Genomic DNA, 25557 nt, shown 5'->3' with positions numbered 1-25557 from the left:
GTATTGCAATTTCAATTTTCTTACAGATCAAAGACTTTCCCCATTTGGTACAATCCTAAGTTATTTCATTTGTGTGAATCAACTTATGTCTGTTAAGCTGTGAACTCCAGGTCTTTCCACACTGGTTGCATTCATAAGGTTTCTCTCCTTGTGTTCTGTGATGGATGTTAAGGTTTGCCTTCCAGATGAAAGAATTTCCATGCCTACTACATACATAACATTTCTCTCTGGTGGGTTTTTTTCTGATGGACAGAAAGGTGTATGTTCTGGGTGAAAGAATTTCCACATAGGTTACATTCATAAAATTTCTCTCCTGTGTGTGCTCTCTGGTGGACAGTAAGGTGGAGCTTCTAGCTGAAAATCTTTCCACACATATGACATTCATAAGGTTTCTTTCATGTGTGTTTCCTGATGGACAGTGAAGTTTTACTTCCAGGTGAAAGCCTTTCCACACATGTTACATTAATAAGGTTTCTCTCTTGTGTGTGTTGTCTGGTGGCAAGTAAGGTATGACTTCTTGGTGAAAGACTTTCCATACATGTTACATTCATAAGGTTTCTCTCCTGTGTGTGTTCTCTGGTGGCAAGTAAGCTTTGATTTCTTGATGAAACACTTTCCACACAGGTTACATTCATAAGGTCTCTCTCCTGTGTGTGTTCTGTGGTGGGCAGTAAGGTTACCCTTTTGGGTGAAAGACTTTCCACACACATTACATTCATGAAGTTTCTCTCCTGTGTGTATTCTCTGGTGGCTAGTAAGATATGCCTTGCAGGTGAAAGATTTTCCACAAATGTTGCATTGAAAAGGTTTCTCTTTTGTGTGTGTTCTCTGGTGGACAGTAAGCTTTGATTTCTTAGTGAAAGACTTTCCACACATGTTACATTCATAAGGTTTCTCTCTAGTATGTGTTCTCCAGTGGACATTAATATATGCCATCCTGGCGAAAGACTTTCCACACATGTTACATTCATATGGTTTCTCTCCTTTGTGTGTTGTCTGGTGGCTAGTAAGATATGCCTTGCAGGAGAAAGATATTCCACAAATGTTACATTCAAAAGGTTTCTCTTTTGTGTGTGTTCTCAGGTGAACAGTAAGCTTTGATTTCTGGATGAAATACTTTCCACACACGTTACATTCAAAAGGTTTCTTTCCTGTGTGTGTTATCTGATGGACAGTGAGAGTTGACTTCCAGGAGAAGGACTTTCCACATAAGTTACATTCATAAATTTTCTTTCCAGTGTGTGTTCTCTGGTGTCTAGTAAGATATGCCTTGCAGGTGAAAGATTTTCCACAAATGTTGCATTGAAAAGGTTTCTCTTTTGTGTGTGTTCTCTGGTGTACAGTAAGCTTTGATTTCTTGGTGAAAGACTTTCCACACACATTACATTCATAAGGTTTCTTTCCTGTGTGTGTTATCTGATGGACAGTGAGGGTTGATTTCCAGGTAAAGGACTTTCCACACAAGTTACATTCATAAATTTTCTCTACTGTGTGTGTTCTCTGGTGGGTAGTAAGATATTCCTTGTGGGTGAAAAACTTTCCACAAATCTTACATTCAATAAGTTTCTCTTTGTGTGTGTTCTCTGGTGGACAGTAAGACTTGATTTCTGGGTGAAACACTTTCCACACAGGTTACATTCATAAGGTCTCTCTCCTGTGTGTGTTCTGTGGTGGACAGTAAGCTTTGATTTCTTGGTGAAAGACTTTCCACACATGTTACATTCATAAGGTTTCTCTCTAGTATGTGTTCTCTGGTGGACAGTAAGGTATGCCATCCTGGCGAAAGACTTTCCACACATGTTACATTCATAAGGTTTCTCTCCTTTGTGTGTTCTCTGGTGGCTAGTAAGATATGCCTTGCAGGAGAAAGACATTCCACAAATGTTACATTCAAAAGGTTTCTCTTTTGTGTGTGTTATCAGGTGAACAGTAAGCTTTGATTTATGGATGAAATACTTTCCACACACATTACATTCAAAAAGTTTCTTTCCTGTGTGTGTTATCTGATGGACAGTGAGAGTTGACTTCCAGGAGAAGGACTTTCCACATAAGTTACATTCATAAATTTTCTTTCCAGTGTGTGTTCTCTGGTGTCTAGTAAGATATGCCTTGCAGGTGAAAGATTTTGCACAAATGTTGCATTGAAAAGGTTTCTCTTTTGTGTGTGTTCTCTGGTGGACAGTAAGCTTTGATTTCTTGGTGAAAGACTTTCCACACACATTACATTCATAAGGTTTCTTTCCTGTGTGTGTTATCTGATGGACAGTGAGGGTTGACTTCCAGGTAAAGGACTTTCCACACAAGTTACATTCATAAATTTTCTCTCCTGTGTGTGTTCTCTGGTGGACAGTAAGATTTGATTTCTGGGTGAAACACTTTCCACACAGGTTACATTCATAAGGTCTCTCTCCTGTGTGTGTTCTGTGGTGGACAGTAAGCTTTGATTTCATGGTGAAAGACTTTCCACACATGTTACATTCATAAGGTTTCTCTCCTTTTTGTGTTCTCTGGTGGCTAGTAAGATATGCCTTGCAGGAGAAAGACTTTCCACACATGTTACATTCATAAGGTTTCTCTCCTTTTTGTGTTCTCTGGTGGCTAGTAAGATATGCCTTGCAGGAGAAAGACATTCCACAAATGTTACATTCAAAAGGTTTCTCTTTTGTGTGTGTTCTCAGGTGAACAGTAAGCTTTGATTTCTGGATGAAATACTTTCCACACACGTTACATTCAAAAGGTTTATTTCCTGTGTGTGTTATCTGATGGACAGTGAGAGTTGACTTCCAGGAGAAGGACTTTCCACATAAGTTACATTCATAAATTTTCTTTCCAGTGTGTGTTCTCTGGTGTCTAGTAAGATATGCCTTGCAGGTGAAAGATTTTGCACAAATGTTGCATTGAAAAGGTTTCTCTTTTGTGTGTGTTCTCTGGTGGACAGTAAGCTTTGATTTCTTGGTGAAAGACTTTCCACACACATTACATTCATGAGGTTTCTCTGTTGTGTGTGTTCTCTGAGGGACAACAGTGTGTGTCTTCTCAGTGAAAGACTTTTCACATTGTTTATATTCTTCAACTACAGAAGACACATGAGGACTATAGGCAGCACACATCTTACCAGGTTCACTGAAAACACCCATTTTCTGCCACCCAGTGACCTTTTCTATCCTCATCCCTAAGGAGTTCCCATTATTCTTAATCAGTTCTGACTTCTGTATGGAGCTCAAATGAAAACTTTTTATCAGTCTCACTTTTTCCTCCCCTGGGTTACTATTCATGACTGCTACTTCAGAGAGATATTTATTGTGAATTTCCTGACAGGTGCTAATCACATCCTCCATTTCTGGGACATCTAAAATGAATAATAGAAAAATAGACAAAAGCATAAATGAGACCCACAAATTCCTTACGATAACGATATTTCCTCACATTTTGTTACTAGATTTTCAAATATCAAAACATTGCTTTATGCAGAATATATACATTTCTCTTCAATGTAGTAATTAAGAAAGTAGTACTGACATTTTAAAGTGCAAAATAATGTTTTTCTGTATTTTAGATTATTATATGTTTTCACAGGAAATATTTCCTGAAATTATTCATCTCCATACTCTTCATGCTTCCATTCTGAATTGCCCTCTATGCCCAGCACCACTGATAAGAAATTGTCCCCATCAGAGGATAGCAGCCCTAGCATACTCCTATTTTCCTCCTACCTGCATAATACTAGTTTAAAAGAAAATGAGATCTCCTTTCTACATTTCTTATTCTCTTTTTCTCTTTATGAATGACTTCTCTACAGAAAAAGGGAATTGCTAACACTGCGTACACTGGCACACTAAATTCAGTGTGTCTCCACGTGAATTCTGGATTGACAATTCCTTGAGACAAAGGATCAACTAGTTCTCTGCCATACATGACTCAGGGGCACTAGGAATACTATTGCTCCGTACCGCTCAAGATAAACAGACCCACTGGGCTCTGGATCCATCATCACCATTCAAGATGCTTTAACCAACCTGTAAAATTCTTGTCTGAGGTTTCTCTTATCCATGGTTCTGCACCTTGCTCCAGCTTCACAATCAATTCAGGTTTAGGAACACAGTGCCCTGTGAATAAGAAATAGTGGAGAACAATTGCTCTTGCTGGGTCATCATTAATGGAAGGTCGCAGACATCCTGTTCACAAGGTTGGTCCTAAATCTGGTTTCTCAATTGTTTTTGTGGGGGGCCGTCGAGTTGTGGGGCGTGAACTCTGGGCCTGGGAGCTGTCTCTCAGCTCTTAAGCACAAGTCTAGCACTCTATCACTTGAGCCACAACACCAATTCTAGCTTTATTTCCCTGCTTATGTGGTGCTGAGATATCGAACACAGGGCCTCAAGCATGCAAGGGAATTGGTCTACCCCTGAGCCATCTTCCCAGCCCATGGTTTCTCTATTCTTAATAACTCCATGGTGGAGTTTCCCCCAGCTTTGAGTTTATTGTGTCCATTGTGTGGCTTGAACTCAGCTCTTTTGCTCAAAGCTAGCATTCTCCTAGTTTGAGTCTTGCCTACGATTCTAGTTTTTGAATGGTTAATTGGAGATAAGAGTTTCATGGTCACTTTTCCACAGTTGCTGGCTTCAAACCAAAATCTTCAGATTTCAGCCTCCACAGTATCTAGAATTCCAATCTTGATGCACTAAACTCTGTGTCAAGTTTGGCTTACAAATACACACTTTCACCTACTGATTTCCAGATCATACTGTCAGTAGTAATGTATATTTTATCTAGACTGTAGATCCACCTATAATAACTATCCCAAGTCTGAGAAGTCAATCTCCTATTATTGGATCATAGTTTAGAACTTTTGTCCAAAATTGATTAGAAATCTTAAAGACTGAAAATAAAATTAACTCTTGAGTTACATATAATGAAGTTGAAGTTTCCCTTACAAAGAAATGACACTTCCCATGGACTGGAATCTTTTTTAATTTTTTTGTTTGTTTGTTTGTTTTTAGAAAATGTTATGGTTCAAAGGCTTACAACTTTAATCCTTCATTGACGAGATGAGATCTTAAGTGGCAGGCTTGAAACCAACATGGGCATGGAAACCCAGAATATACCCCAAAACTAAAGCCAAAATGGAGTTGTGGTTTCTGCAGTAGTGCAAGGCAAACAACACCAAGCTCCCAGACCTGAATTTGGCTGGCTTTTATACTAGCAGTTTTTTAGCTGGGAATGGACTGGAATCTTATACGTAGATAACATAAACAGTCAAATGTCTACTAAAATAAAAGCACTTGATCTTCCAAGAAAAAGTGACCTTTGCTCACCCAAGGACATTAGGTTGCTATAGGTCTCCAGCATTACATCTCTGTAAAGGGTCCGCTGACCAGGATCCAGATCCTGCCACTCCTTCCATGTGAAGCACACAGCCACATCATCAAATGACATCAGCTTCTGTAATGGCACATTTCCATCAAGAAATTAGACCTGGGTCATGAGAATTCCAATCAGGAATTTCATTATGCTGCAGGTATGCTTTTGTCTTACATTAAATGTTTGCAGCTTGCTGTGTTATCTATTCACTGGCAAAATTAAATAGCAAATTAGAAATATTGGACAATATAAACCTGGTCATTAAAACACATAGATTGGCAGGGCACTGGTGGCTTATCCTCCTAGCTATTGAGGAGGCTGAGGTCTGAGGATCTAGGTTCAAGGCCAGCCCAGGCAGGAAAGTTCATGAGACACTTATCTCCAATAAACAACCAGAAAACATAAAGTAGCACTGTCACTCAAGTGGTAGAGCACTCACCTTGACCTGAAGAGCTGAGGGACAAGAACCAGGCCCAGAATTCAAGCCCCAAGACCAATAAAAAATTACAGTTTCCCTATTGCATGCAAACACATTTCTGCTGCTAGCAATAGAGACAAGATAAAAACTCTAAGGAGACAATAATCTGGCATGACAACAATAAGTCTAAGGAGGTGTCTGAAAAATTGTATTATCATTTTTTGATAAAATTTTAGTACATATAAGGGTAACAATGAATTAAACAAATACTTTTTCTGCATTTACATATACTGCTTCACCCTAAGTCCTATTTTGACTTTCTATTAACAGGTACTCTCATAAGCAAGCAGAACACATTCAGGATATGACATGGAATACAGAACATAGAATATTACTAGACCTATGAGAAGCAGTGTCCACATGAATATTCAAAAATACTAACAGTACTCCAGAAAGTAGCTAATGATTTATTTTGCCCATATAAGATTTAATTGAGTTCACACATAAAAATATCCTAGGTTAACCATGTTTGGTTTAAATACTAAATATTGAAAAGTGGTCACAGATACCCTGATATTTCCATCCTATGTAAAAAGGAACTGCTACCATGAAGTTTTGTAAACTTTGCCTATATTCTACAATACAAAATATATGTGGGAAGGGAATAAAATATTTTTTACAATATTTTCATTTTAATAGACTTCATGGAAGGTGGAGGAAAATGTATACAAGCTCAAGGAATACTCAATATGACAAAAATGATGAATATGAACAAATGCTCCAATGTGTCACATATTTCTGAGTCATTTCTCCAGTAGATCCCTAAGGATATATTTCCACTTGTGTTAGTTAATCGCAAAATTCCTCAGAGATCCAAATCATTTCCTGAGAAATCTGTGAGATTTTGCAACAAGTGATATTTCTAATAAAGAACACCTTGTCACTGTATTTTTTTTTATCAAATCCAGTTCCTATCATATACTGGCAGTGAACTAAAATATTCAAAAGTAGTGGAAAGGAAAGACAAAACAAATACCACATCAAATGAAGTTAGACCAAAGATAACAGAATCAGGAGAAAACTGATTTTCTTGTAGTTTATAAGTTGGGCGAAGAAAATACTTTTCTGTGGGGAACTCTGAAGTTGAGCTGAAGGGGGAAAAGGTTTGAGAGGTTGGAATTCCAGCCTGACCGCAATGAGAACACTGAGAGCTGGCCACAGAAGGGTTAAAAGAGAATTCTGGAGAGGGTTAAGAGACTGGAGGGCAGGCCTTTTCCTTACTGTTGGAAAGATAGAAAGATAGCATCTGAAACTGAGCTGCTGTTCACCTTCAAGGCTAGGTAAGGTGAACTTCATGTCTGCATTTTATCTGGGAGCCAGTCTTCTGTCTCAGGAGATTAGGAAACATGTTTTCCTCACAACCTGTTGTGGCTCTGATTGTACTACTAATATAGATACCTCATTTTTGCATGTTATCAATGATAATCTTCCCTGTGTGCACTCAAGGAACTATGCTTGCTTGCTGGCACCAAGGGACCAAGTGCCAGAGAGCCTTCCGAACCCTGGTTTTCCCTAAGTCTATCTGTTTATGTTTTTGTGATTTTCTAATTTTGTTTCTGGAATCCTGTAGAACTCTCTAGGGAACAATTTTCCTATACAATGGGTAAGAAAAATGTCAAACCTAAGAGCCATGTCAGCAAAGTAAAACTGATCACTACGAAAAAATAGTTCCCAGATAGATCATTTGAAGAAAAGAAACAACTGAGACACATATGGAGGAAAGAGGGAATGAGAAAAGTAAGAAAAAAATGATAGAAAGATAGATACAAAGAGAGAGAAAGAGAAAAATAACCAACACTAGTGAGTAGAAAATCAAAAATAGAGAGAGAAAATAGAGGAAAGAAATTTTGTGAGGATACTTTAGAAAACAAACAGGAATTTGTAGAAAGACCATAAAGTTTAGCAACAAAAATATCCTAAGTTTCAAGTAAGACGAAGAACATGAAGTCGACCAAGTACTATATATGGAGAGTAATTTAAGTACATATAGGTTAATCATTCCATAACAACACATGAATGTGTGTCTGTCCATAACACTATTTCAGCAATTCGAAGAAAATTTCATTAAAATAGTTTAATGTTGCTCATGAGGATGTGATCTGTTTGCAAGCTATCCTTCACCTTCCATGAGAAGAAACCTGCTTAGTGTAATTACATCAAATAACAGATTTGATGACATTTTATGAGAAGATGAAACCTAGACATTCTGAAGCCAATCTGCATTCAACTTAGAAAGAATATAACCATTTAATCTGCTAAACCTACAAGCAATCTTAATCTGCTAATCTATAAGCCATATGAATTTTCCTGAGGCTGAATCTGTGTGGTTGGAATTGTTTTAAATTCTTGAACATCTTTAGGTTCATATAATGGAATAAAACCAAATGAGAAATAAAAAAAACAACTCACCAGAGATCCATTCATTCTGTCTTGCTGCTGACAATGAGCAGAAGATTCTGGAAGCATGGCTGGGATACAAGACAAATGACGTATTCAGAAATGAATCTGTGAGGAACATTGCTTGCAGACCCAGAGTTCAAGCCCCACCAATGACCAAAAAAAACAGAACCAGAAAAAGAAATCCATGGAGGATAGACTCCAGCAGCAATCCCACAGTTCCTACCTAACATCAGTTCCAAAGCTTGAGATTCCTTCAAGTTAAAGCTCTCAAGCTCCACTGCGCAGAGGTGGGCGCCTGCCTCCTGGCTCCCACCTATGGCAGGCCGAACTTTACTTCAGGGCACTTCCAGCAGCAAGGCAAAGGGAAAGAATCCAGCAGGGGCCAACTTAATATGCCCAAGGTGGGCGGGGAGACGCATGCCCAAAAGGATCTCTGAGCCACTTACGCCCTCCAAAAACAAAAACAACTTAGGACTTTCAAACCAAAAGCCCTCCAAGGAGACTACAATTCCCATAATGCTCGGCGCCACCTTGCTTCACCTCTGGTCAGAAGAGTGCTTGGATGCATTGGGACTTTTCTCTCCCTGCTGTGGGAGCTAAGGTGAGTTTCTTCTTCAAAACCACTGCTTCCTTTGTAAAATATTGTAAGACCAACCAGAAAATGGATATATATGGGAGAATTGGATGCAATGACTTTTTGGTACTTAGTTCTAATAATGAAATTGAAGTTATGAGACTGTGTTTCTCATACCTTTCTTTTTGTTCTATGCCTGTGTTCTGTTGAGTGTAAATTATATCTCTGTTTTGCTTTAGATTGGTTAATACCTCCCCTCTCATCTTACAAACGTACTCATATACACTGAACTTATAACGGGTCATTTTCCATTGGTGTAATTTTACACACTGGCATAGAATAAGAAGATGGTTATGTGGATATGCATCATAATCCTTGTGTTGATTTAAATTTTGCAAAATCAAAGTATTACTTTTTCCAGAAAATCCCCAATCTATCTATTAAATGAAAATGAGTTTTTGGCTGTTTCTGAATTTTGCTTTTCATTTAAGGGTTTTATGTTTTTTCTTTGTCTGTTCATCCTGAGGCTTCAACTCAGAGTTTGGTCACTGTGAGCATTTGCTGTGCTCTACTTTGATTTCCTTTAATAATTTCTTCAGGTAACTAGTGAAAAGTTTCCTAACAGGGATTCTTAAGAGCATGGCACATTTCCCTGATTTTCCTACAAAGAGAGTGGTTTGGGGGTCAGAATGAATGCAGGTGAGTAGAAGAGTGAAGTTTAGGCTAGGCTATGTTGATGTGAATCTTAATCATTTACAAACCAGTCTGCTTTTGTCTTCTCATTTTGCATGTGAAAATCTCTTTAGAATCCTTACCTCTTCCCTGATCCTAACAGTTCCTCTCAGTAGCTTTAGGCTACATATCTAGGGGACCTCTGACTTGTCTTCTCAGACCTTATCCATTAAGCTGTGGAATAAACCTTTGCCTTCTGCCACAGTCGTACAGAGCACAAGTAAGACTTCTGTGGGCCAATGGGATAATAATTAAGGAGACAGAGAGATGGCTGATGGCACGATTCTGCTATACTTCTCAAATGCTTGTGTAATATTGGTCTATGCCCACTGTGCCAAAAAGTGCAAACAGCACACACCTTTCCTCATTCTACTTCAATCTATCTTTTCCACCAAAGCCTCCCTTCACTTAAAGCCCCAGGAGAAACAGCTAGAACACACACTTCCTCAAACCAAGAAAGGGCAAGGACTTGCAACCCTGAGGGTGGGAGTCAATGGCCCTGAAGCCTTTGTTCACAGTTTGCCTGCTCCTGGCAGGCATCCCAGGGTCTGCAACAGTCTCCCTCTGTCATATTCAGAGATCCGATACTTGTCTCTTAAATATTTATTGTGATTTTTGGTGATCCTTTACATACAATATAATTGAGATGGTTTGGATTGGAAAGTTTCATGCCTGGTTTTAGGTCTCCAGTGTATAGGTTTTCTATATCTCCTTTTTGGACCTGAATTATTCCTCATGAAAATGGAAATCAAAGGGCATATTTGGATTTATAGACTTCAACTTAAAAGCACCTCTAATAATATAAAGAAAATTTAATTTCATTCAAAAAATGTAAATTCCTGAGAGGCAAGGAGAAAAGGATCAGAAAGAATTGGAGTACTTCCAAGACTACATGTGAAGTGTAGTTTTCATTGTTCAAGCCTGTATTTCTGATGCATTTACTTATATTTTTATCCTTTTTTTTTTTTGGTCGTTCATGGCACTTGTACTCTGAACCTGGGAACCATCTCTGAGCTCAAGTACTCTACCATGTGAGCCACAACACACTTCTGGATTTCTAGTGGTCACTGGAGATAAGTGTCTCACACATGTTGGTGGCCAGGCTGACTTTGAACTGGGATCCTCAGGTTTCAGCCTATTGAACAGCAAGGATTACAGACATGAGGAACCAGCACCCAACTTGCATTTCTTGTGTTTTATGTCCCAACTCTGGGGCTTGAACTCAGTGCATGGACACTGTCACTGAACCTCTTTTGCTCAAGACTAGCATCCTACTACTTGAGCCACAATTCCACATTTTGCATTCCTGTGTATGAGGTAGTGAGGACTTGAACCAGAGCTTCATGCATGCTAGGTAAGCATACTACCACTGCTTGGGCCAGCCACAACACCAGCAGTGCTCCAGAAGAACAAGGGGATGATAATGGAAGAGACAGAGACCAGGCCAATGATGAATCTCTCTTTATTTCTGCAATATCCTTAGCTATAGACACTTTCTATATCTGTCCAGTTCTTGCATCACATTGTTCTAGGACTCAATGTGGCAACAACTGCAGATCATATGCATCCTTTCTCATTCTAGTTCAACCTTTGTCCACCAAACTCCTACAGGTAAGGCCCCAGGCCCAGAAGCTAAAAGGAACACTCCCTCCTATGAAAATGGCAAGTACTTACAGCCCTGAAGGTTGCAGTCCATGGTTGTGGAGCTTTTGCTCACACCTTGACAGTCCTTGCACCTCTGAGTCTGCAACAAGTCCTCCTTTTTATTTTGTAAATTGAGCAAGTGTCTATCAGCTTGAGCCTAGAAAATGCAGCAGATCATACATCTCAATAAGAATGGAAGAAAAAGGAATACGAAAACGAGAAACAGGAAAATGCCTAAGAAATGGAAAAAGGAGTGCTATTTCCCAGGTTGAATCCCTGCAGATAATGGAGAACTGATGCAGCTAAGTCTGCAGGGTGTGCTACCTATAGGGTGGAGTGACCAATATCAGATTTCTGACCCTGTAGCTGCCTAATGTCTAACCTTAATTTATCAAAGGAGGGCTGGGAAGGTGGCTCAGTGTGACTCAGTGGTAGAACCCTTGCCTTGCATGCATGAGGTCCTGAGTTCGATTCCTCAGCACCACATAAGCAAAAAGAAAAAAGCAAGGATGGCACTGTCGCTCAAGTGGTAGCCCGCTAGCCTTGCAGCGCCCAGGCCCAGAGTTCAGACCCTATGACCAGATCCTCCCCCCCAAAAAATTATCAAAGGTCCAGATTCCTCAAATATGTCACTGGATATTGGCCCATATCATATTGAGGGATAACACAGGCGTACTAACCATTAGCATGTCACATCATTTTTAACCGGGTCTTTAGCACATCTACTTCATTATCAATATACATCATTGTTGTTTCCAAATCATAAAACCTATCACAATCTTATCCAAGCCCATCTGCATCCCAGGGCACCAGAAACATACCAAGCCAAACTATTAACATATTGTGCTGTATATATGGTTTGGATAAGTTTCACAGCAGAAGCTGTAGCACTAGCAAGAACATTTAGGATAGCAAAAATGCTGGCAACCAATATTCCAAAAAATCTGCAGCAATGGCTAAGAGCCTATAAACCTCAATAGCAAACAGAGACCCAAACTTATTATACCATAATGTTTATATCAACTGAACAGGCAACATAAGTTAAGGTGATTGCATAGTAATCTCAGAGTATTTATACAGTTAGTGAGAACACAATTGTTCCTGCTAGAGGCATCAAAAACTACCCCACCCTTGAAAACCATACCTAGCTCTACTAACAGCATGTATGGATACATAACACAACCTTGCACAGTAAATGATACAAAACCATGAAACAGGACACGTCTCTGATACAGAGGTATGGGATGGAGAGAGACATTAGTCCAAAGGCCTCAGCAGCAGCCAGTTGTAGATGTTAGGGTGAGCCTTACAAAACAGGTTGACAAACATGGGGGCCAACAAGGTACCACTGATCACGTCACTCCTTGAGCCCAGTTATGGAGTGCATACTGGGAAACTTCTACCAGTACAACAGTAGACAAGATGTGAAATCCACAGGCTCTCCATAATCCACATGCCCTACATGGGGGTGGATCATCACAACCACAGGAATCTCCGGGCATAGTGGAACCCATGAGGGGTGCACCACATCTCCTGCCAAAGGAATTCTAGAAGTGTTATGCATGAGCTCCATATTTTCCATTCGTTCACCTTTTCCTCCAGAGGACGTCAGAACCATCTATCCCTGAATACCATACTATACTTGTACCTTCTACCTCAGCATCTGGAACAGTCAATCATTGAGATGAATGAAGGAAGAGGATATAATATTTGTATAACAAATAATGAGACTTACTCTGTGAACATTGAACAATTCAAAATAATGTAGGAAGTAAATTCTATTTCTACTAGTACAATGAACATAATACTTAGAAATGAATGTTTGAAAAATGTACCATTGAACAATGAAAACTATGTAACACAGCTAGTCTAGGAAGCACCCATTTATACCTGATCCTTATCTCCTTGCTTCTCAGAAACTTACTTTTAACTTTTACAGAAAGAAAGTATTACTTTTCCTTCATATTTTATAGTTGCTCCAAAGTTGATGTCTATATAGCCAAATGTGCCTCAGGATCACCATTTTCATGAGGAATAGCTCAGATCCACTAAAAGAGGCATGAAGAACCCATGCACGGGAGGACTGAATATCAGGCATGAATATTTCCTACACAATCCTTCCCAATCATGATGTGGGGAAAGGATCATCAACAATCACAACAAATACCTAAGAGAAAAGCTTGGGATGTCTGATATGAGGGAGGGACGCAAAAGGTTTATTTCACAGTGTAATGGATACAGTTGGGAAAACAAGTCTGAGGACCCCTAGCTGGCAGAAACTTCTAGGATCAGAGAACAGTTAGAAAATCAAAACAACAGGATATGCAAAACAGAAAAGTAAAAACAGACTGGTTTGGATCAAGTTATCAAGCTTCACATGAACATAGACCTACCCTGAACTCTATCTCCACCCACATTCACCCTGATCACCCTAGACAACCATTTTTGAAAGAGTCTTGGAAGAGGAGTACCATTTTCTAAGAAACCCCTGGGAGGAAACTTTTCATTAGTTTCCTGAAGCAATTAATAAAAGAAGGGCAAGTGGAGCACAGCAAATGCTCAGAGACAGTGCCCATGCCCTGAGTTCAAGCCACAGGACCAACAACAAAAGGAGGGAAAAAATTATTAAAGGAAAGGCAAATTTCATAGGCAAATAACCAAAAACTCCTTAAAATTTCATAGAGGGAATTTGGGAGTTATTGGAAAAATAATGGGTAGAGTTTGACCAATCTATTTAATTCTAAGATTATAAAGTGTGTCTAACTTAAAATTCTCCTATTTTATTCATATATATGTATATATGTATGTATATATATATATATATATATATATATATATATATATATATATATATATATATATATTAGAGAAGTGGAAAATGATCCCAGAATCAATCAGCTAAGTGTATGTAAATACCTGATCTTGTGGCTTGAACTCTGGGCCTGAGCAGTATCCGTGAGCTGTTCTGCTGAAGGTGAGCTGTACACCACCTGAACCACAAGGCCACTTTAGTATTTTTGGTGGTTAATTGGAGAGAAAGCTCATGAATGTTCTTGCCCGAGTTGGCTTTGGACCAGCATCCTCAGATCTCAGCATCCTTAGTACATAGGATTACAGGCATGAGCTACTGGCACCCTGCTGCAAATACCTTTTTATTGTGAGAGAGGAGATATTCTAATTTTTAAGGCAAAACAGTGACCTAATTTATATTCAGAGGAACATACTTTTGACCAAAACCAAATCAATAACCATGGAGTCTCATAACCTCAATTACATTAATAAAACTAAGAATTAAAAAGCCAAATTATCTAAGAATCCTAATACATTTCTTTGTTTTGGTTGATCTCACAAGGATTCAGGAGGTAAACTGATTTTTCAAGAAGAAACTCACCTTAGTTCCCGCAGTTGGGAGAGAAAGGTCCCCATGCATCCTTGCACACTTAGGACAAAGTGTCTGGTACCAGTCCAAACCCTGTAACAAGCCTACTTCCTCTAGTTGAATGCATCATGTTATGGGAATTGTAGTTCCTATTGAGGTACAGATCCTTTGAAAGAGTGGAGGAGGGCCGGGGTAAGGCGCTTGAACCTACTTGGCCACTGTTGGTGTTTTTAGTTTGTAAATTCAAGTTTCTTTCCTTTTGCCTTGCTGCTGGAAGTGCTCTGAAGTACAGCTTTGCATTCCATAGTCAGAGCCAAAAGGAAGAAGCCCAGTGTCTCTTCTTCAGAGGAACTTGGGAGCTGTAACTTGAAGCAATCTGAGTCGCCAGCCAAAGTCTGCCCTTCCCATCTTTCCCCAGTCTGAGGTTGATGACATTTTATGGTCTAATGGAATTGTGCTGCCATTAGCACTTGTTCCTGCAGGTGCAAGAAACTGGCTGAGAATCCTCTGGCTCTCTAGACAAGGAGAGTCTACAGACTGAACCTAGGTACTCACCCCTGTGGCTTTATAAACTTGGTTTTTGTGATTTGAAGCCAATGAATGGTAAACATTCCTTGAATATGTCTTATATAAACATAGTGATCTTCTTTTCACACTCTGCACTTCCTATGGTGTTTGAAACTTTCAAAATGCACCTGGCACAGATATACTCCAATTATTGTGTCTGTTCTTGACAAATTACAATTTCTCCATTAATATAATTAGTCTATTTTACATCACTGAAAATGAGAGAGACTGGCTGGGCAGGTGGTTCAGTGGTAGAGTGCTTGCTTTGCATGAATGAGACCCTGAGTTTGATTCCTCAGAACCACATAAGCAGGAACAGCTGGCAGTGCACTGTGGCTCAAGTAGTAGAGTGCTAGCTTTGAGTTTAGGAGCTGAGGAACAGTTCCCAGGCTCAGAGTTCAGGCCCCACAACCAACAAAAAAGGAGAGAGAGAGAGACTTCCTATCTATGTATTCCAATTTAATTGTTAAAATATAATTTGAATACAATACAATGACCTTGATATGTGTGCGCTTGTCCTGATACTTGAACTCAAGGTCTGGAAAATGACCACGAAATTATTTGGTTCAATGATAATATTGTACCACTTAAGCCACACCTCCCCTTCCAGCTACTTTGGCTATTTTATTGGAGATTAGTCTCTCAGACATTGTTTTACCAATGGCTTCATTTTGTGATCCATGTAGAGATCCATCATGTGCATCCCAGGGTACTACAAGCAGGCACAGGAGAAAGATTATTATAAGGTTTAGTAGAAGGACCATATTTCCTAGGAGAGGGAGCACATGCATGTGTCTGTCTTCAGGTAGCAACAGGAGCTGGGGGCAAGAAGTTAGGCAGGTACATGCTCAGGTAGGTCTGGGTAGAAGGAGGGAGTGGTCAGCAGTATGGAGGGAACTCTAGGTCTGGGAAGAGCTCAAGTCTTGGTGGAGCTGAGGAGCAAAGGTGGGGATAATATTAACTTTCCTCAGATCTCAGCCTTCTGAGAAGCTAAGATTACAGCCATTAGACATGAGAGCCTAGTTACAATGTCCTCTTTTAAATTCAGATTATATTCTATAAGATGAAATAGAAATAAGATGAAATAGAAAACTTGACAATTTTAAGGCAGATTGTTCAGTCACTAATGTGGATGAGGACAGTCCAAATCCCAAAACACACAGAAAATATCCCACTTTGAAATTTGTAACACTCCTCATCTTAAGTATTGTGAATATGAACACTTAGGCTATAATAAATTCACTTTACATTTTTCTCTTCTTTTTTGGGGTCTAGTCGTGGGGCCTGAACTCTGGGCCTGGGTGCTGTCCCTCAGTTCTTCAGCTCAAGGCTAGCCCTCTACTACTTGAGACACAGTACCACTTCCGGCTTTTTCTTTTTGCTTATGATGGTGCTGAGGTATCCAACCCAGGGCCTCAGGCATGCAAGACTAGTGCTTTACAACTGAGCCACCTTCCCAGCTCCACTTTAATTTTTCAAAGAAAGAAAATATTCTTATGATGTAGAAAAACCCAGTACTAATGTGCAAACACTGCTTTTAAAAGATTCATATTGTGTTTCCTATCAAAAACAACCTCACTGAAGTAAACAGAATAAATTTTCGCTTTTTGTAAATGTCACTGCAAAGTTCATGTATTTTATATTAACAATTACTATTCTGGGTAAATGGGAAAAATAAACTGAACGCTGGATAATAGAATTTCCTGTGTCATCAACCAACAAGTATAAGCAAAAGCACATACCTAAATAAGTTGTGTTTTTTTTCCATTTTATGGATCTACATTTTGGGGTGTATTTTCTGTTAATAGTGTTTAGTAACACATAAGGCTTTAATCTTCTGTGGATTTGTCATTACTGTATACTTTAATATTCTACTTGGATCAGGAATGTTTCTTCTCCCAAAAGAAGGCTTTATGCTTTTCCAACCTACCTATCATGGTCTGACCAGGAACTTCTAGGGTACAATCACACAGGTTCTTTTCTGACTCTCTCATTTGTCTTCTCTCCTAGCTATGGTTCCAGAATCTTTATTCATTGTCAACAGCAAGAAAGAATGGAAGGATCTCTGATGAGATTCTTTTATTTCTCACTGTTTGACATTCCATTTTATGAACCTAAGGGTGTCCAAGATTGAAGAACAGAAATAAAAGATTCAGCTTCAGAAACATGTTTCTAAAAAAGCTAAAGATGGCTTGGAGATTTAGCAGATTATCAAAACTTGCCTTCTAAGTTAAGTGCAGGTTTGCTTTAGTTTGTTTCTCATTTTTGAATGTCAGGACAAAGTCGTTCCACTTGTTATGTGATTCAATGACACCTAGGAGGTAACTTCTCATGGAAGTAAAGGTTGGCTAGAAACTGGTCAGACATCACATCCTCATACACAACATTAGACTATCCTAATGAAGTTTTACTGGATTTGCTGAAATAGTGTGTTCAAACATAACTTTGATTGCTGTACAGGCCTGAGTGTGTTATAAGTACTTCAATTGTCTCTGTAAATATTGTTGGACTGCTTTGTGGTATTTGTCTTTCTTGAAACTTAGGCTGTATTTTTGATGGTATTTATAGAAATCTCTGTTTTTCTCTAAGGTACGTGCAAGTGTAGAAGTGCTGGACCATATTTCTTTGTAATTGTATATTTAGTTCTTTTTAGGACTCTTTGTGCCATCTTTGATACTTTTACATACCTGAGAGAAATGCATCAAGGTTCATATCGTTGTTACAACTTTCCTAGCTTTTGTTGGAGTTTGGAAGGATTTTTGGGGTTTGGTTTAAAACTATGGCCATACGAATATGTGTAAAATAGTTATTTTATTGTAATTTTGATTTGGATTATTCTCATGACCATTGATACTACTTTTATATTTTAATCAGCTATTTGTGTATGTCCATTTTAGAAAAGTCTCTTCAATCTTTTTCCTATTTTAAAATTAGATTTTGTTGTGTGGGATTACTTGTAGGATTTTCTTTATATTTTATAATTCAGATTTGTTAGGAATCTATTTAAGGACACATGCAAATATGTTCTCCTACCATGCTTTTGCTTCTTCGTTGATAGTTCTTTTCATTATACAAGATTTTGATTATGTGCACTTAATCTTGTTTGTTTTTTTTTTGGTTTTGTCTTTATTTTTTAATTTTTACTTATGATTTATTTTCTTGGCTTTGTTTTGTTTTCTTTTTTTGGTCAATTCTGGGGCCTGAACTCTGGGCCTGGCTGCTATCCCTCAGCTATTCAGCTCAAGGCTAGCACTACTACTTAAGCCACAGCACCCACTTCCGACTTTTTCTACTTATGTGGTGCTGAGTAATGGAACCCAGGGCCTCATGAATTTGAGGCGAGCATTCTACCACTGAGCCACCATCCCAACCCTTATTCATTAATTTATTTATTGTCAGTCATGTGGCTTGAAATCTGGGTCTGAGCTTGTGCCTCAGCCCATCAGTTCAAGCCTAGCACTCTACCACATGGGCCACTTCACCACTTCTGGCTTTCTGGTGTTTCATTGGAGATAAGATTTCACAGGTTTTCCTGCCCAGGCAGGCTTTGAACCATGATCCTCAGATCTGGCTCTCCTGAGTAGTTAGGATTCCAGGTGTGAGCCACCAGAGCCTGGCATTTGTTTGTCTCTTTGTTGCATGAGTCACTTTTGGTGTCTTATTTAAGATTTACTGTCAAATCTAATGCCATAAGGCTTTCTTCCTCTCCTGTCTTCTCCTCCTCCTTTCCCTTTACCTCTTTTTCCTTTCTCTCCACTACTCTCTTGTCTCCTCTTCTTCCATCTTTTTCCTGACCTTTGGCTTCCCTTCTCTCCCTCCTCCACTCATTTTCTTTTCTCTTTATGTCTGAGATGAAGACTTGCCAGTTTTCACAACAATTAGGTTTCTAATTTAGAAACACATGTAATACACATACCTCAGACTCCACCATAGCTTTCTAGAGCTACTATTGGAGCTTGAACTGCAGGTCTCACAGACAGTCAGCTTCCTCACTCACTGTTGGCACTATCACTTGAGCCTTACCTCTAACCTGTTCATTAGCTTCTTAATTTGAGTTGTCTATCTAGGCTGACTTCCAGACCTCAGTTTCCTCCTTAATAGTTAGGGTAAAATGACAGTCTTGAGCCAGAAGTGCTTGTCTTGGTTTTTTTTATTACCTCAGCATTTAACATTAACACTTAATTGAATACTACAATGAAAGGATTATTGTTACTGGTTTATGTAGAGTTAATATTCAACCTAAACTGTAATAGTTTATCTTGCAAATTGAGTGCTGTATTAGATTTCTAAAAATTGTAACTGTTCTTCTAACTGTGGTAGATTTTCATCACCAAGCAAATCGTTTATGCTGGAGGTATTGTTTTATTATTAATGTAATTTAATATTATTATGGAGGTGATACATAGAGATTAATAAATTCTTTTCATACAGTATCTTCCATTCCTTCACTCTCTCCCAATCCCTCCCTCCTGTCTCTACTCCTGAGTTGTATACTATATTCTCATCACCCTATTTCCCTCAAATTCTATGGCTCTACCACACCCTCCAGAAGATATTCAAGTGAATACACCATATATAATTCAAAGCACTTTTTATGATTTTACAACTGACCTAAGACAGTTGCTCCCTTTAATATTCTATACATTATAGTAATAGCATACATTTGATACAGATCTATTCTAGTTTCCATCTGTTTTACTGCTAGCTTATGAGAAATATATTATTGAATTTTATTGTGTTTATAACAGATTCCTTTCTCATACTGATTTCTCAACAATTTGTCTTCAGATCTATTCTCAGTGTGTCTGTCTTGGTAAATATAACACCATTGTGCTTTATAAAGAGCATTTAGGTAAAGATAATGCCTTCCACATCTTGTCTGTTTGTTTAGTCATTAAGAGGAGTATTAGAGGCCAGGCACCAATGGCTACCACCTGTAATCCTAGCTACTCAGGAGGCTGAGATATGAGGATCACACTTCAAAGCCAGCATGGGCAGAAAGTCCATGAGACACTTGTTTCCAATAAAGCACTAGAAAACCAGAGGTGTCGCTGTGTCTTAGGGGGTAGATCACTCGCCTTGATCTCAAGAGCTGAGGGATAGTACCCAAGCCCCAAGTTCAAGCCCCACGGCCGACAAAATAAAAGTGGAGTACCAGTTCTCCAATCATAATGATAGATTAAAGAAATCATCATTCTTTGGCCTTTTAACCATGTCTTTGTAGACTTTACTTTTCAGCATAAAATTTTTATTATACAGATGTATGATATACCTGTTATTACCAATGCTCTGTATCTGTGGTAACACAATTTGTGCTGATGTTTATTTCCTCTCATATTATCAGTATTTGTATTTTTCATTATTGATTTTTGCTTAGGGTATCCTTATATTGATTCATTTTGATTTCTTGATAATTAATGTATATCTCCTTGAATAGCTTATTGAGATTTATGAGTGTATTTTCTTCTGCTCAAATCAGACAGAACCTGATATATTTACTACTTTTACATTACAATATAAACATGGTTTCATTTTAGTAATTACTTTGCTATTTTTTTGTTTGTCTCATCTGATACTTCTTTCTCAGTTTGCTTTCATATAACCTGCACACAGCCTACGATACAGTGCAAATCACCTGTTATATAATCTCCAGGCAATCTTCTGTACACTGTAAATCACTTCTGAGATCTACTACAATTTAAATCCTACTGAATAGTTGTTATACTGCATTGTTATTAGGATAATGCCAGTTTTTTCAAAGACTGCATGTTTACTATAGGTGGCATATTTTTCAAGTATTTTGGTTCTATGGTTTGTTGAATCTGTGAAACAAACAAATAGGTAAAGCCTAATAAACTCCTATGAAAATGCTAGTACAGGGGCTGCAAGGTGGCTCAGTGGTAGAGTGCTTGCCTTGCATACATGAGGCACTGAGTTCCATTCCTCAGCAACACTTCAGCAGAAAATGAATTGTGACTTATCACCAATTAAATGGCAGAAAACTAGAAGTGACATTCTGCCTGGAAGTAGTAGCATGCTAGCCTTAAGTGAAAAGCTTAGGGAATATGCCAGGCCCTCCCTGAGTTCAAACCCCACAGCCAACAATTAAAAGGAAAAAGAAACAGTCCCAAACAAATAAAAACCTCATTACTTACTCATGGCCTTTGTTCCTCTTTTTCTTTCTATTTGTAACTGAATACTTCATGTCATTCCATTTTCAACTTTCTTTCTTTCACATTGGGGGTTGAACCTTGGGACTTACACATGGAAGGTGGATGCTACATACCAACCTATTGTTTCTTCTTTTAACATAAAAAAAGTCTGCTGATAGGACAGGGAAGTTGGCTAAGTGGTACAGTGTTTGCATCCCATGAATGAGGAGCTGGGTTCCATTCCTTAGATCCACATACACAGAAAAAGCCAGAAGTAGTGCTGTGGCTCAAGTGGTAGAGTGCTACCCTTAAGCAAAAGCAACTCAGGGACAGCACCTGAGCCCTGAGATCAAGCCCAAAGACCTGCAAAACAAAAAGTCTGCACATATAAATTAGTCAATGCTTCCTTTGCAATCTAAAAGATATTATTTCCAATCACTTTAGATCACTTTCAACAGTATTGTCTTCCTTTCCAGTGAGTGCAGGGGCCACACACAGAACAGATCTTATGCCTCTGCTGTCACTTATAAACTAGCTGTTGTACAACAGTAAGAATCAAAAGATACATTTCTGCCCTTATTATTTTGAACATAATGGAATTTGTAAGGTTAGGTAAAAATTAGTGAAGGAAACCCTTCCTTTTCACGTATTTGTTGTGATTGTAATGGATATATCTTGTTGTACACTCAAGTCCCACACTTGTCATTTGAGTTCTCTCTGAAATACTTTTCAAATTGTTTTCTTCTTAGGACATACACATACACACACATGCTCAAGAATTTTTACTAGGTCATCTAACAATTGTTTTATTACCAATTCTTCTTATCCACAAGCAATTGTATCATCTACCTAGGACAAGACTATTACATTAGGCCACTGACTTCTCTGACAGGTCTCTGTGTCAACAGTCACCCTGCAGGAAACACCTGCACACCTTGGCCCATGGTGCAGGGGCCATGCTGTGTTGGTGGTGGACTGATGGGGAGCACATACCCTGCTCTGGGCAGCTCACTCCTGTCCCATGGTTTGCTGTTGCATAAAGATTTTGGCACTGCCCTCCTCTCCTCAGCTGGCTTCTTACCAAACTTTTCTTTTGTGTACCTTCCATTTTGAGTTCTGGCATAGACCATGAGCCCAACCAACTTTCACCACACCAGATGAAGTCTCCACATCAAACTTTTGGTAACAAATATTTAAATTAAAATATACATATAAAGTTTTGGCTGGTTTTGTTCAGACTCCATATACAAGTGAGGCAAAAGGTGGTTGGCTGTGGATGCTCCAGGTAGTCATCTACTCAAAGTACTGAGACCTCTACAACAGGGACTTCATACAAGGGTTTAAGTGATCCAGAAAAATGAAATACAATTTTCAAAGAACTTCTCAATTCATTGAGGGAACAGAAAAAATGTACACTTAATGTTAAGCTAATTATGGGAGGAAAAATGACCTAGAGCTGGACAAACATAAAGATATAAGTGCTCAAGGTAATGCAAGGGGGCCTTGGGTGTTCCCTGAGGGTCTAGTGAAAATCCTATGATAGCCTTTTTCAGTACCAGTGTGTTCTGTATCCCGGCTTCTGTCCCTTCCAGTCACTCTGAGGTGCATCACTCCAGGTTAACCTGAGGAAGAAACAAGGGCTCTAATAACATCTTGTTCTCTCATTGGGATCAAGATTGATTGGGAATTGGAGGTTCTTGGTTAAATACTTAGAACTCTGGAGAGCAGAATCTTCATGGTCCTGACTTTGAATCATATTAACTGCTCCTGCTGATGATATCAGAATTTTCTCTAAAATAAATATGACTTTATTTGTATATTTTATCCAGTAACATTCACTGAATGGCTATTGAAAATAATCTAATTTAGAGCTGAAATTTTCATACAAAAGCAGAACTCTTCTAAAGCCTAATTTTGAAAAGGGATACAGGATGAACCGTGTGGTAGGACCCTTGACATTCTGAAAAATTATGTAAGTTAACCCTCTCTTAGTGATTGTGTCTAGGGTGAATATGTACCTAAGTCATGGTTCACCACTTCTCTTCTGAGGACATAGCTTTTAGAATGAGCTGAAACTAAATATCCTGTCATTCACCCCTGAGAGTGGCCTTGAAATAAAGTGCAATCAGAAAGGGAAAAACAACAAAAATGCTTAAACACATCTGAAGAGCTCAGATTGAAAAGAGGTTTTCTCCTACATCTATGTGCACACAGCACAAGATCACAGTCTTCTCATTCAAATATATTGGTATTCTGGGACCTTAAATCATCACTACTTGATACTTCTTTTCTTATGATACTGTTTCAAGTATACTGAAATATTTGGCCACATTTTATATGTTGAGATCTCTCTTTGAAGGTCTCATTCCCCACTTTACTGACGTGGACCACATTGTCCTGCATAGCATCTTGAACCTCTACAAGGACTTATGAACTAGTCAGAAACATAAAGGTATGTGCATGTGGATTCACTTGACAAAAGAAACCAAAATATTCGTACAATCTATCATTCCCCTGGCTTATAAGACATTTCAATATCAACCTCAATTGAGGACAATGACTATACCCTATCGAGGACTTTAGGCTTAAACAAGAATGGTAACTTTTCTGCACGAGGGCCAAAAACCCATTTTCCAAAATATCTTCCCTGGCCTTGGAGTGCTTTCTACTCAGGGCCTGGGAACTGTCCCTGAGCTTTGGTAATAAAGGAATAAAAGTGTTGACAGTCTATCAACTTCATTCACAGCACTACTTGTGGGAAATTTGGTGATAATTGGCCATAACACTTTTACAGCAATTCTTACCTATTTGCCTTTCAATTGTGATCTTTAAACCTCATACCCTTGAGCAAGTAAGAATCCCGATGTGAAGCACCAGTGCCCTGTTAGATCAGGAGATCTTAATTACTTGATCCAAACAGGACTCATGGTGCCCACATAACAGGATATAAAATTCATAACATCATATAGCCATATGCAAAGGTCCTTTTGCACTCACTTGGTAAAGGACTGTTTACCTATCATTGGGTAAACCACACCCAAATTCTTCCACTAAATATTTGGAAGAATGTATTGGTTACACATATCTTGTTATTGGCCCTCAGGTTGAATTCAGGGGCAAAAATTTGTGAGGCTTCCTTTACCTTCTATACCAGATGCCCTTTTGTATCTCTCATTTTGCACCTTAGGGTCTTGCTTCTCTGCCTGGACCTTTCAACACACTAATTTTATAATTACATATCACAAGTAGCAAAAAAGATAGGTACATATAACCAGAGCCATGCTTTTATTGGCTAAGATATCATTTTCATGGAGCTTTTGCATGGGATGGCCTACAAAGCTATCTAGTTTCAGCTTCCTGAGTAGTTAGGATTCCACACATGAGGGAGTGTAATTGCGAATTTTTAATTGCTGGTCTAAAATTAAAAGAGAAAAGGGTACTTTACCAATTCAGTGAACCTTAAGTCCCTTTAATTCTGAATTCAAGCAAAGTGTTGGCCAAATGATAATAACAAAAATAATTCAAAACATTAATAAAATGTTATCATCAGGCATACTTTTCATGAATGTGGTATTTTGGTTCATAATTTGAGGTATATAACAGGCCTAGGTAGGACTCCAGTCTGTGAACCATCCTTTCTCAGAAAGCATACAGTTTGTAAACATGGGAGAATGAGCGATTTCCAAAAGGATAGTGTGTGTGTGTGTGTGTGTGTGTGTGTGTGTGAGTGTGTGTCTGTGTTTGTGTTTGTGTATGTGTGTGGTACAAATACGAAGGCCAAGGGCACAGGTGCCTCCCAATGCCATTTTTTTTTACTAGGCCTCTGTAGATAAGCAGAAGGGTTTGGCTTCGAATGTGGCTCAGTGTTAGAGCACTTGCCATGCATGCATGAGGTCCTGGGTTCAATTCCCCAGCACCACATAAGCAAAAAGAAAAAAAAGCTGGAAGTGGCACTGTGGCTCAAGTGGTAGAGTGCAAGCCTTGAGCTGAAGAGCTGAGGGACAGCACCCAGGCCCAGAGTTCAGGCCACAAGACCAGACCTCCCACCAAAAAAAAGAAGAATGGTGAACAGTGTGATGGAAGGGGTTAAGCGAGCAACTAGCTAAATCTTGCAATGTGAACTCCACTGTCCTTATCTTGTAAATGGAATCATAGGCAGGATTTAAGGATTCCTTTTTTTATTGTGAAAATACTGTAAAGAAGAGTTATTATTTTGGAACAACTGAAATAAATACTGAAATTCTTGAAGCCACAGGAAGCCTGAGCTGAAGCA

The 25557-nt window shown here is 38.8% G+C and overlaps 1 protein-coding gene across 1 annotated transcript; it reads right to left on the bottom strand.

Moving 5' to 3' along the window:
- Window positions 1-1484: 1484 nt before the first annotated feature.
- LOC122123293 (zinc finger protein 717-like) lies at window positions 1485-5433 on the bottom strand (the record flags this gene model as incomplete). Its single annotated transcript, XM_042697651.1, has 4 exons — window positions 1485-3011; window positions 3222-3349; window positions 4017-4106; window positions 5313-5433. Coding segments are annotated over 4 exons (1866 nt in total), but the record flags the coding sequence as incomplete, so codon positions are not given.
- Between the last annotated feature and the right edge of the window lie 20124 nt (window positions 5434-25557).

This window comes from Dipodomys spectabilis, unplaced genomic scaffold (genome assembly GCF_019054845.1).
Source record: "Dipodomys spectabilis isolate Male_0828 unplaced genomic scaffold, ASM1905484v1 ptg000227l, whole genome shotgun sequence".
NCBI classification, from domain to species: Eukaryota; Metazoa; Chordata; class Mammalia; order Rodentia; family Heteromyidae; genus Dipodomys; species Dipodomys spectabilis.
The sequence above is the reverse complement of the archived record's forward strand: the minus strand, read 5'-3'. Positions and strand labels throughout refer to the sequence as shown.